The 12,866-nt window shown below is 41.6% G+C and overlaps 1 protein-coding gene across 1 annotated transcript; it reads right to left on the minus strand.

The window, feature by feature from the left end:
- Positions 1-2,313: 2,313 nt before the first annotated feature.
- dpp3 (dipeptidyl-peptidase 3) lies at positions 2,314-10,593 on the minus strand. The gene is made up of 18 exons (XM_088279343.1): positions 10,430-10,593; positions 10,037-10,181; positions 9,854-9,943; positions 9,178-9,315; positions 9,007-9,081; positions 8,559-8,649; positions 8,324-8,454; positions 8,105-8,235; positions 6,214-6,272; positions 5,943-6,137; positions 5,752-5,864; positions 5,565-5,657; positions 5,135-5,197; positions 4,779-4,903; positions 4,575-4,695; positions 4,173-4,352; positions 3,017-3,179; positions 2,314-2,838 (listed from the first exon to the last, which is right to left on the minus strand). The coding sequence occupies exons 1-18, from the start codon at positions 10,552-10,554 to the stop codon at positions 2,699-2,701; spliced, it is 2,178 nt and encodes a 725-aa protein (XP_088135469.1). The 5' UTR covers positions 10,555-10,593; the 3' UTR covers positions 2,314-2,698.
- Positions 10,594-12,866: the final 2,273 nt, after the last annotated feature.

Raw genomic sequence — 12,866 nt, forward strand, 5'->3', positions numbered from 1 at the left:
GGACATGAAGGGCGAACCGTTCGAAGGCTGCGGTGTCACCACGACGAACATCGGGTGAGTCAAGTACACTTGCAATTTTCTTGAGGGCTATTTGGTGGGGCTGACCAAACTTCTCGTTGAGGGCTAACATGGTATCTGTGTAAGGCGTACTTGAGTTGATGTTGGAATTGGCAATCAACTTGGCCTCTTCTAATTTCAGATGATCAACCAGGATTTGGTAATTGAAGAGCTCTGTCCCTCCCACTGGTAAGAGGTTCTCCAAAGCCATCTTCAAGCGTGCAAACTCACATGGATCACGGTGGCTGAAGTAGGGTATGGAGGGGCGTGGCCCTTTGTAGCTCTGTTCAGTGGTGACGGGTGGATCCTGGTGCCGTGGAGCTGGAGTCTCCCAGCCTTGTCCTGGCGTCCCGTAGCTTTGCTGTGTGGGTGCTGGCAAGTACGTTGACTGTTGAGGAGTACAGGTCGCAGCATAGGATGGACATCTAGGAGGTAGATGGTGTGAGTGCGCAGGCAGGTGGAGGTTTGGAGGCTGCTGAGGTGCATAAGCTGCGGCATAAGGTGTAGCCCTAAACGGTGAGGGTTGGTACGCAGGCTAGTGCTGGAGTTGTGGCAGTGGTGCCGTAGCAGCTGGATGCTTTGGCCTCTGGGGTAACGCCCACTTGATTGTCGGGAGGTGCTGCGAAGGTGAGAAGCTATGACTCCACTTGTAGTGCTGTGACGCAGTGGAAGAGGAAGTTAGATGAGGGTGGCCGGGCTCCGCGCTCAACTGCTGGGATTGGCGGCGCAACGGCTGACTGCTGACCTTGACTGGCGACACTTCGCAGTGGCTAGATGCTTGTCTCTTCATCCGATGTAACTCTGAAATCAGCTCTTCTATTTGCTCAGTCATCGTTGGAGTCGGCGGGTTGTCACAGTCTGCTGTGTCAGGCCATGGCGGGGGGTCAGGCCAGTCCTCTTCATCTTCATCTACCGAGTGGAGGTCATGACTGCTGACGGAGTGTGACATAGCTTGTTGAAGACTGAGTACTGTGTTGGTGAGCCTCCTCATTTCAGCCTGAACCTCTTGGAGTGCAGCTACATCGGAATGAAGGGCTTGCTGTGGTTGATGTAGCACGACCTTCCCTTTATGGATGTCCTGCGTGTCGTCTCTCAAGGCGCGTTTGTGCAGCACAGGGTGGGGGAGTGTGGTTCTCGGACTTCCTCCCTGGGATCTCCCTCTGGATACTGCAGGTGGGCTAGCTGGGAATCCGGACTGTATATCCTCCTCACTGGGTGGTACAGGTCCGCCTCATGGAGGTCAGCATCCCGCCTGTGGTGATCCGTATAGGGAGTGGGGGAGAAGTGAGGGGGTGTCATCTTGGCTGCTCCCTCTTCGTGAGATAGCCACTCCTCTTCGTACCCATGCCTGTCTCGCTGCCTGTGCCCGATATATTGGACATGATAGTTGTCTAAGTGGGTGAGGGGGCGTGTTTGACGCGTCGGTCGTGCTCCACAATCTTCGAACTCCATGTTCATCAAGGGTAAAGAGAGCATCCGGCTCAAAGGACCACAATGTTGGAGAGCCTCGGGGTGGACTGTATAGGTGACTTGGTTCAAATGGGGTATGCTCTTTTCACCCCCGGGTGTCGGTCAGAACACAAGGGCGAGTCCAAGATTTTGGGTTGGCAGTTTTAATGGTGTATCTTCACCCAACATGTAACATCACAAGCAACAGGCGGACAAACATGGGCAGAGATGAAAATGAAGTGGTGATGGACTCATGCATGCAGGAATGCATGTGAGCTAGCGAGAGTGTGAGGGAGAGTGGGATGCAGTGAGCGTGTGAAGCAATGAGCGGGTGGGAAGCAGTGAGCGTGTGGTTCTGTAACAAAAGAAACAGCACATAGGTAGATGGCTCAACTCAACAAAACGGCAGCTATAAAGTGTACTTGCATGCGCAAGTTACATAAGTGCAAATGAGACACATCGACTGTGTCAAACAGTTGCCAACTACGGCCGTGGACGCCGCACAATGGCGGCGGCAGTATGGAGTGCGCACTACCTAGGTCACAGCAGACCTGACGCACATAGGTGTATAAACTATACGAAAACTATACAAAGGAGTGCGCTTTAGTATATATATATATATATATATATATATATAGTATATATAGTATATATATATATATATATAATAAAAAATATCACCATGTAATTTTGTGTAGTCTATTATGAATTTCTTTGAAAGGACTAAACACAATGTTAAGTGAATGTAAAAGGGGCAATTAATACAATTTTCTAATGGTTTGGATAAAAGAAAAAAAACAAGACAAGTTCTATGAAACATTTTATTTTTGCAGATCGTATTTTCTGTCTCAAATACTTAGTGAACACTGTCATTTGATCAGGACAAAATATGCATTTTGACAACTGTCCAAGATAAAGAAGCTATGGCGGTCTTTAAACATGTAAAATTAAAGCAGGATCAATTTTTTTGACTGTAATTTGTTTTGTTGTATACTAGCAAATATGTGTAGATGCAGTATTTGTCAGTAATTTGAAATACAGGTTTTGTGTACAATAGCAACAATGGACCAATGCTGAGGTACTGTTTACAGTATATCTGTTCTAGTTTTGTGACTTAGTGAATGAGTAAGTCGGTCATGAAGACGAAGAAGCCTCAAAACTAAAATTGAGAGGGAAAACCCCGTCCTCCCCATCAACACCAACAGGAAGAATCCATTCTGCTCAATTCCAAGAGGTCAGCCTCGAGTTTCTTGCTGTCTTCGAAGCGCTCAATGAAGGATTGAATTAAGCCTGAAGCGCTTCCTTCATACTCTACCAGCTCGACACTATCCTCTGGAAAAGGACAAAGATACATCCCCAAAAAGTCAGTCATTTCATCATCGTCGTCTGTTTTTTTTTTTTTTTTAAACAGAAAAATTCACAACTCTGAAACAGCCGGGGTTTACTGTATTCACACAAATTGCGAGTGTGATGCTAATACATGGTCCTCTGCTGCAGGGTGATAACATACCACTGATTTTTGTGTTGGCCTGGACAAACATCTTGCGATCCTCCTTCCGCAACAGCACTGTCTCACGAAGGCGCAAGAAGTTGTGGGCGCCGCTCTCGCTCACGGTGGAGTATCCTTCATAGAGGGCCCGGCCTTTGTCCACATCTGCTGTCGATTTGAAGACCTGCAAGATGGACGATGTGGGATAAAGCAGGTTTGGTAGGTGTGACTGGGGAAGGGGCGCATGTATGAAAGTTTGCAAGAACTAATTTTTTTTTTTTTTAATCCATTATGTACGGATGCGTATTGCATTCACTTGAGAAAAAACAAACTTGTTTTTCTGAGTAATTTTTTTGGGCCTTTGTTTTTTTGTTTATTTTTTTCTTCACTGTTTTATGGAGTATTTTTTTCTGTTTTTATGAGTGATTTTTTTCTCAGTTTTTCTGAGTAATTTTTTTTCTCTTTTTCAGATTATTTTTTTCTCTGTTTTTCGGAGTAATTTTTTTTTTACCTCTGAATTCCAAGTGACGTGTTGCCGACTCGCTTATGGTGGACTCCTCCCCGCTTTCCTCAAACTGCCTTCAACTTTATACTTAAACCGGTTGAATTAAGGTAAGGCATGTACAGTAATTAGTAACGCAAACATTTGTTGCGTTTTGTGCTTTTTAACAGTATACTTTATGTAGTAATACGTATTTGGGACTACATGTCCCATAATGCTTTGTATTGAAGTGTTGTGGAAGAAACGTCCGGGTGATGACTAAACGAAGTGTTACACTATTGAAATCGTGTCACTTGACATGCAGCATAAAACGATAAAATCTTTTGAGTAAAATATACTGTTAAAAAGCACAAAACACAACGAATGTTTGCGTTACTAATTACTGTACATGCCTTACCTTAATTGAACCGGTTTAAGAACTAAACTCATAAAAACAGGAAAAAAAATACTCCATAAAACAGAGAAGAAAAAAAATTCTATAAAAAAAACAAAGGCCCCCAAAAAAATTACTCAGAAAAACAAGTTTTTTTTTTTTTTCTCAAGTGAATGCAATACGCTTCCGTAATTATGCCCTCAGGGTTCAATGCAAATATCAATTTTTAATCACCCTATTCATTATATACAAATGATGGATTTTGCTAAACAATTTCTAGTCATGGGAATGTGAATAAATACCTGCAGTTTACAAAGAAACTTGTGGATTGCGTCCTTGCCGACGGTGTAGATCTTGCTTCTGTCTAGTGTGATGCAAGCATCGGGCTTGCCATCGGCTCCCGTGACCTCCTTCAGGCCCACCAGACCCTCGCCGGCTTCCAGCAACACACGCAGGATCACGAAACGCGCCTGCATGTGAGCCTGAAACAAGACAGCTATGTTTCAAGTCAACTATACACAACATAATAATCCCCAGTCTTAATTGACTCACATTTCTACCATACTATAATTTGAGATGCACCTGTATATTTATTATTCTGACTGCACTGAAAGCAGTTTACACCAACAAGGACAAGGACACCAAAAGCTTTCAGTAACAACATCCATGTTACACAATGACAAGGTTCTTCATTGACAGTTCACCTGTCTCCAGTTCTTGCTCTCCGGTGTGTAAAATTCCAGGCCGAGCAGTCCACCTCGCACCATGCTGAGCCAGTTCACATAGACCACATCGTCAGCATCTTGGCCATCATTACCGAAAATACTGCAGCACAAAAAAAAAAAACAGTGGCAAACATTGAATGGCTTCCTTTGTCTTAAAAAAAAACTGTCAATCACATCACCCACCTAAGTACATCCTTGTTCAGCGACAGGTAGAGTCCCACACACTCGGCTCTACATTCTTCGTAAGAAGAGGCGAGGGTGGAGAATTTACTGTCCCAAGTCTCGCTGTCCTGGTACCAACTGGAAACCTAAAAACACACACACGATATGCGGAACACCTTTTATAAAGGGTTAATTTGCATTACAATAGTAGAATGTATGTCACGTAAAGGCTGGATTTACACAGCAGCTCCAACAGCCCGATTTCAATTTAATGCATTTTTTTTTCATTTGTGTATTTTCATGTACACGTACAAGTCGCTCTGATAAATAATGGATTTTTATCTCCATTTGGAAGAGGCCCAATTGTAGATACTCACCAGCTCACCAGTTTCCGGGTTGATCACGTTACTCTGGTCAAAGTTGAACTTGCCCTTGTTGTCCTGTAGAGGGAGCCGCACAGTCAAATGGACAATCACTTAATTTACATTTTGCAGCTAATTCCAGCAAATAGATAATTTCAAGTTAAGTGTTAGAAATAACAACGCTCTCAATTCTTTCAACATAGGAAGTCTTGTAACGCGTCTGTATCATTCTAATCAATTGTAGTGTAATTGAGCAATTTTACAAATTATTTGGGCAATTCGACATGATTTAGGAGAGGTGTTGGTGGTGCACAACAGAATTTGATATCAGCACAAGGAATATTCTTTTTTTTAATTCCTGAAATGCAGTATTTTTGGAGGTATTGTGATGGCACCTGTCAGAGAGTATTTGTCAAAAGTACAGATTAATGTCCTGTTGACAGACCTGGACAAACAACTTGCCGCTTCCATGGCCCAACAATTCATGAAGACCGACTTGCACCTCAAATGATGGACTTTTCCACTTGACAAACAAATCCTGGCGCAAACACACACATTTTGGAGAATGGGATAAGTGTGTGTTACACAGTTAAAAGTGGATTAAGGCCTGATGGCCATCCTAGGTGCCTCACCTTGTCATCTTCCTCCAAAAATGTCAGTTTTTCTTTGTTCGTAGAGTAAGCTACAGCCAGCACATTTCCTAAGGAAACATTTTTAAAGCCCTCCGACTGCCTGATGTCGTCATCTGGTTCCAGAAGTACACACATGGTTTTTGAATGTAATAATGTTGAAAACATCGATATTTACATATTAGCATACGTACAGTTGGGAATGTTGATGCCAGCTGGAATGCCACTGCCAGCAAAGGTGAGGACGTCAAGGGAAGTGAAGTCTGGTTTAAGGAAAGTGTCTTTCTCAAATTCCCTCGGCCAGGGAAGCTCAGGGAGCAACACTTCGGCCGAGCTTACAAGTTTGGCAAAGCGCTCACTCATCGCCTTGTTCACGACTGCCACAAAACCTAAAGTGGATAACACGAGAAGGTTGCTAAGGATGAAAATACCAGCAAAAAAACAGAGAACCCATCAGCAAGCTACCTTCAAACTCTCCTCTGGAGCCAAAGGGATCCCTGTAGCTTTCAATAAAGCCGATGTAGCTGTCAGGAGGGTGGGGGCAAAAAGAAAAATTCCACAGATTATCACCAGAACCTGACTGGGTCATCAAGTCATACAATATATTAGAATAGGTAATACATTATACAATGTTTCCCGCACCATGTCAATACTTGGACGGGCCGCTCAAGAGGTTTTCAAGAGAATTTAATAAAAATATATTTTTTAAAATGCCCCCTCGAAAAATAATAAATACATACGGGTTACAACCGGAGATACAGAATGCAACGTTAGTTTGCCGTCACTTAAGCCTGGTTTATACACTGTGGTGTGTAGCAAAAATGTGACGAATTGGCCAATTTGTCGCTCTCACTGTGCGCTCCACACCTACGCGGCCACTTTGCAGCGTACCTCACCAAAATCCAAAGCTGCCGGGTCCATAGGGTATTAACAATGGATATATCAATTTTGCTGTCATTCATTACCACCAAATTGCCAGGCGGGGCATCACCTGGCTGCGTGTCAAAGGATATCACCAAATGGACAGGCACCACAGGACTTGCCCAACCAGGAGGCTTTGGAGTTTTTTTTTTTTTTTCCAGAAAGCCTCGCAAGATTCATTGTGTGAATATGCTGTGCAGTCTGTGCAAAGAAAACCAGTCTATAGGCATCACTATTGCTCTCTCTAGTATTCTCTGAAAAGCAAACGTTTCTCTGTTCTGATTAACATTCGATGCAGCCAGCCATGTTTTTTCATTGTTTTACTTTTTTCTCTGTAGGGTAAGAAAACCCTTTAAAGTCGACAGACAATCACAACAGACTTTTTTTTATTTTAAGACAACACAGAGGTAAGATCCGGCCTGGCAGAGTTTCCATTCAAACTTTTGTCAAAAGTACAACATCTCAACTACAAATGTTTTAATGGTCTCAATAGCCAAGTCGATCACACCATATTTTAACATGATTTTTGTCACGTTCGATAAAGAGGTTGTGGTAGCAGTTCTGCTGCATGGTTATTCAAATTTTGCCCCCAGACTCTGTGCACTTCATTCTTGCAAATCATTTTGGGATACACGGTGTTGTATGTTTTAAGGCTCAGTATGTTTGTTTTTCGCTGAGGCCATCCAGTTTTTTTGCTCTTACGATCCAATGGCAGCCTTATTTTGTTAATATTGTTATTTTTTTTATTTAAATACAAAATAAGAGCAAAAAATGTGGTGTCACTCAATAATGTGGTAAAATGTTTTACTCTGAAAATTCACTAGAAGGCACGATCTGAAGCGTAAAATAACAACAAATAAATACATTTTTAAAAAATTGCCCGACCCCTGCAGACGTCCACCCACCCAAGTAGATTTCAAATATGTGGAAAACACTGCTATTATGACCAGTCAGTGTCTTTGATCAGGCCCACCATGAAAACCTAAATTAAAATAAAGCCTGAGAGTAACCTCAAAAAATACTTATGACATATTTTATCATTGCATTATAGATTTCCTCTTAAGTATGGCCCTTGGAGGAATTACTGGTAATAAAAACTGAAATGGTCTGAGATATGTTGTCTGTGTTGTAGCCCTTCATCCGCTCACCAATAGCATTATGGTTCAATGAAAATTGACTTTAGAAAAAATGTCTCAGCATTTGTAGAGGTAAATGATAATTGAAAAATAATCTGAATCTCCACAGTTTAATGTCACAAGATGACACCTCGGAACAGCAAACTCATATTAACACTTATGAACAACTTTAGCATCGTCAATGATGAAAAAATACATGTTTTCATATTTGAGAGGAAGCCGTACTAAATGTCAGCAATTTCAAACGTCACCTTTTCCTGTTCGCAGTGATGAATGGTCCTATCATTAAGTAGGCTCACCTCTCCACAATTGGTCCCTTGTCTTTGATCCAGTAGCGCGAGCCCTCCTTGTGGGCTTCCACCGAGCCCAAGGTAAAGCTCTGCCTGTACTCCTCAAGCATTTTCTTCTGGTTCTCGTTGGCAGCGTGGGCCTGTGTTTGGTTTGAAACGGTAACCAATTTCAAATGAGGATCAACAGTGGCAAAATACTTGGGAAAAAAAATTGATTCTCTCACTCACCTGAGCCTTCTGAAGATAATAGCAGACCCTCTCCATGAGTGAAGCGTAGTCCCCCCTTTTCACTGAGAATTCTTTTCCCTCAAAGTCAAAGCACCCGCAGCATGATTCACATTCGCCATCCACCGTGCAGTCTGTGCAGCAGTCATGGAAGTTAATACAATGTCCTGCATTTACCTTGTCAACATTACAATGACCCGCATTGATGCCATTTTGATTATTTCATTGGACGACTGACCTTTTTTCACAGCGGAGGCCAAGCGCACCTCGTAGCAGGTTTTCTCGCCTTTTTCGCTTTTAAACAGCCGGGTGTTGTAAGCGGACAGTTTCTGAAGAACACAAGTAACAGGCATATCCGACAAAAAAAAAAGAATTCGTTTGGACATGGTTTATACCAGAGGTGGGCAAAGTATGGCCATTGGGCCGAACACAGCACACAATTTTTTTTTTTATCCAGCCTACCAAATATTTGCATTATAAAGTGTTCTGTAATAATTGTTGCATTCAATTAGCCATCCACCCAACCCAAATCACAAATATAACGTGGAATGTGACATGTGCGGTAATGCTGCTTGATGATGTAATCAATTTTAACTTGATTAATGAATGAAGTAATTGATACAATAAAAAATTAAAAAAATAGACAGCTGCAGCCCTAATTCCATCTCCGTACGAGTCAGGCTTGCCTTTGAGTCAAGAAACTTCTGCGCCAGCTCAGCATCTTCCAGGCAGCAGTTTCCTGAGAAGTAGGTGGTAATTCCCTGTAGAAAAGCACAGAATAACAAGAAATGAGCTGAAGTATATCCAACAACACAATTTTTCTTGTAATCTGCATTTTAAAGGTTACAAGCTCCCACCTTGTCGCCAAGGCCCAGTTGTTTCTGTTTATCTTTCAGGGAGTACATGAGACATGAGCAACTGTCCCACAGCGCGCCCATCTCAGTGGGGTCATCCTGAAAAGCCTGACTGGCCCTCACTAGAGCATCCAGCTTGTCCTGTGTGTGGTGTAGCAAAGATGCTGATCAACACATTCAAATGTATCACAATAACAAGATAACACAGCAAGCATTAGTGATCAGTGCCAGTACATTCTGCTTTTGGATGTAAGTCGGTAATCATTTTTAAATCAACAATTCACTCGGTTGACATGTATTACCCCTCTTACTATTCTATTGAAGCCCCACCTACCTGGACGGCATGACTGTCCCGCCATTGGATGGCTTTTCAATCATTGTTGAAGTGTCTTTTGTGTAAATGGTTTGCAATTCTTGAAAAATAGGTTACTTAAAAGGGGCCATACGTGCCAAAAACAGAATTATGATTTGGCATCAATGAAAATGGCCATGGCCAAGCATATCACTTTTTAGGAACCGTTTTCTGTGGCACTGCAAAAAAAAATAAAAAATACCAGTAGCTGATTTAGTAAAAAAAATATTATCTGTTTTTGGTATCGTCGCCGTGTAAAAGGCCATTGGCTTCAGTGAGGTAGCATACTTGACAATTCCCCTGCAAGTGTGCAAAAACAATTTTTACCTTTGGCAAATTTGGGACAAACTTGGAGTCTCCGAATGACTTATAGTTTCCCATGTTGGCGTAAAGACCTGCTGCATACACCAAGAAGGCCTGAAAACAAACGATATAAAACACAGTGCTTGAAGCGCAGCGAAAGCAAGCACAGAAACTGCATTTTAAAAAAATTAAAAAGACGACGAATACCTGGTACTCCTCTGAGGTCAGTCCGGCTGCTGTTGCAACAGCTTCCAACTTTGCAGGTGACTGCTTTCGGAAGATCCTCTGCAGAAGGACGAAGATGACAGGGGACTCTGGGGATGTTTGCAGGAGCACAGCGAGACCTCCATACCTAAGACATGAGTACTGGTTTATTTATTTGACATTTAGGTGAATTTGATTTATTGCATAGTGAGCTTCCGCCCAGTCGCTATTCCCCATTTGCCCCCGTAACCACCAGACCTTCACGTCAAGGCCTTGTCTCTAACTTCCGTGAAAAGTGACTGTTTACTATATAGCATACGCATGTAATCTCTCAAACAACAATCAACACATAAGGTGCACCATCTGTTCAAAGAAAACGGTGACGTCCATACTTACCAAGACGCACGTGACAGGTAGTGGGCATACATCTTCTCCTTTGGGGAGAGCAAGCGAAAGGCCTCTGCGCAGTCGAGAGCAGAGATGCCGATGTCATTTGGTAGGAAGTACTGAGGGTCCACCATCTTTGAGTGTGAGGTTGTCACTGACGAAAAGTAATTTAACTCTGGAAGGAGAACGGAAAAGAAAAGGAGAGAACATGTAGATGACTGTTGTGGATTTTTTTAATTATATACTACAGTGATTATTAATGTGTGGCAATATCAAAGAACAACATTTAGGATATACTCCATAAACTATCTATTATAAGGCTTCCAAACAGACAACAGACCATAATTATTTTAGCCAGTAGAGCAGGAGCACTGTCTAAAAAAGAATGTTACATATTTCAATGTATCCCCATTTATAAGCAACAGATATAGGCCATATGTTTCCATTCATGCTCATGCAATACATAGTGTTTACAGCCCCCATTCTACACTATTTCATAGTGGTTTGTTAGGAGCGCAGAAAATCGAGATAAACGGGCAGAAAAGACCAGAGGAAGCAGTTATCGCTTTCTTTCATTTCATTTGACAGTGAGGGTAAAAATACGCGCCTCGAAACATAAAGAAACTAATCGATGCCTACACCAACAGTTGTTGACCGTAAATTACGATCAACGTTAACCAAGAAAGTAAATATCATATTTAGTGTTTGGCGTGTGGAGTAATCGTATCATGGAAGGAGGTTTAATCGGCAGCCGCTAGAACAAACATCGTAGAACTAGCATTCATTGTCTTTTGTTTATTTGCTTTCACTTTCTAGCGTAGAACAGAACCAAACTTTTGCAAGACGGAACTCGAGTCAAAACCACTGTTTAATAACCCGTTAAAAGTACAATGCATGTTGAATGATTTCCTGTGGAGAGTTAGAGATGAATGATCGGGAGCAACATCGTGTTACCTTGTTTAATCTCGACAGCTCCTGCTCATGTCAAACTGCAGTCTCACGCTGCACACTTCCTGGCTATATCCTGAGCCCCGCCGCTTGGCCTATCACAGCTTGTACGTTGGTGATCGGCGGCAAAAAGGACCAATCACGCCATGCCAGTACCGTCTTTTTCGACATACTGCACGTACGTTTTGCTGCAATACGTTAGTGAATAATTTACATTACGTATTACACATTAACATAAAACCCAATTCAAAATTTCAGCCATACTAGATTATCATGAATATTGGTATAATAGCATAAATGTAACGACGGATAATATATTAGCACATCCCGCCTCATAACCTATCACTGCTCGTAGAATTGTGATGAACAAATCATTTAAATGATGATGGATTTTTTTGTATCCGTCTCACAGCAAACAAAATGGAAAGGGTTTACATTACGTATTGTTACATATCATAATTTAACTCTAAAATTAAAATGAAAGCCATATTATATGTTTATAAATAAAGTAGTACATATTAGTATAGTAGTTGATCAATGCTTGACAGAGAACACCTGCCTCTTTACCAATCATGGTTTCAACATTGTGATTGGCAGCAAAAATGACCAGTCCCTGCATGACAAGCATCTTTTAATATTTTCCACAACAAAAGGTTAGGGTATTATCATTAACACAATAGCATACCACCCCATTAGAAATTAAAACACATAGCCTTATTTGATTATTAGAAATACTCCTAAAATAGCTTACATAAATAATCAATGCTATGACTGCTATTAAATCATGTTTTGGATAGATACGGCATCCTTCACCAGTCACACTGACTGTGTGTTCTATTTCCATTGTTCTTTAAACCAAATCCAATGAATGTAAATTTATTCATCCGCTGGTGGTTTTCCACAGAGAACACAAGCACAGAATCACCATTCTTTTTGTCTTTATTTTTTTGCTGTTTATCAGAAGTCTGAAGGTTTTGTGCGGACACTGACTATTTCGAACTGTTCATAATTCCTTCCAACTTGCATGATGCTGCGATTGACAGCAGACTCTCAGCATGGTATCCTCTTGGAATTAAAAGGGTAAAAGTAATGAGTTTTCATTTGACCATAGCAAAATCTCCCAAACCAATGTGGGGAAAATGACTCATGAGCAGTTTGAAATCGGAAGGAGTGTTAACAAAACGGCAGGCTTCTGCTTTCCTATAAGGAAAAGTACACAACAATATCAGGAAAAGCCTACTGGAACATCAGAAACACATTTGTGCTTAATCAGTGGCATTTTAAATGGTGGAAAGTGGAAAGTGATTGGTTAACTCTGACAGCAAAGCAAGGCTAGGTAATTTTATATTTATTATTTATACAATTATAATTTATATCTATTTCACACATTTCATACAGAAGGCAACTCAGTTTGCTTCACACAACCAGAATCTCAACACTTAAGGCATTTACAGTACAAACAGAACCGCTGAATATATTCGCAAAGCAAAATAATATC

The sequence above is a fragment of the Idiotropiscis lumnitzeri genome, chromosome 17, assembly GCF_059441095.1.
Source record: "Idiotropiscis lumnitzeri isolate Australia: NSW breed Sydney's pygmy pipehorse chromosome 17, RoL_Ilum_1.0, whole genome shotgun sequence".
Classification (NCBI taxonomy): domain Eukaryota; kingdom Metazoa; phylum Chordata; class Actinopteri; order Syngnathiformes; family Syngnathidae; genus Idiotropiscis; species Idiotropiscis lumnitzeri.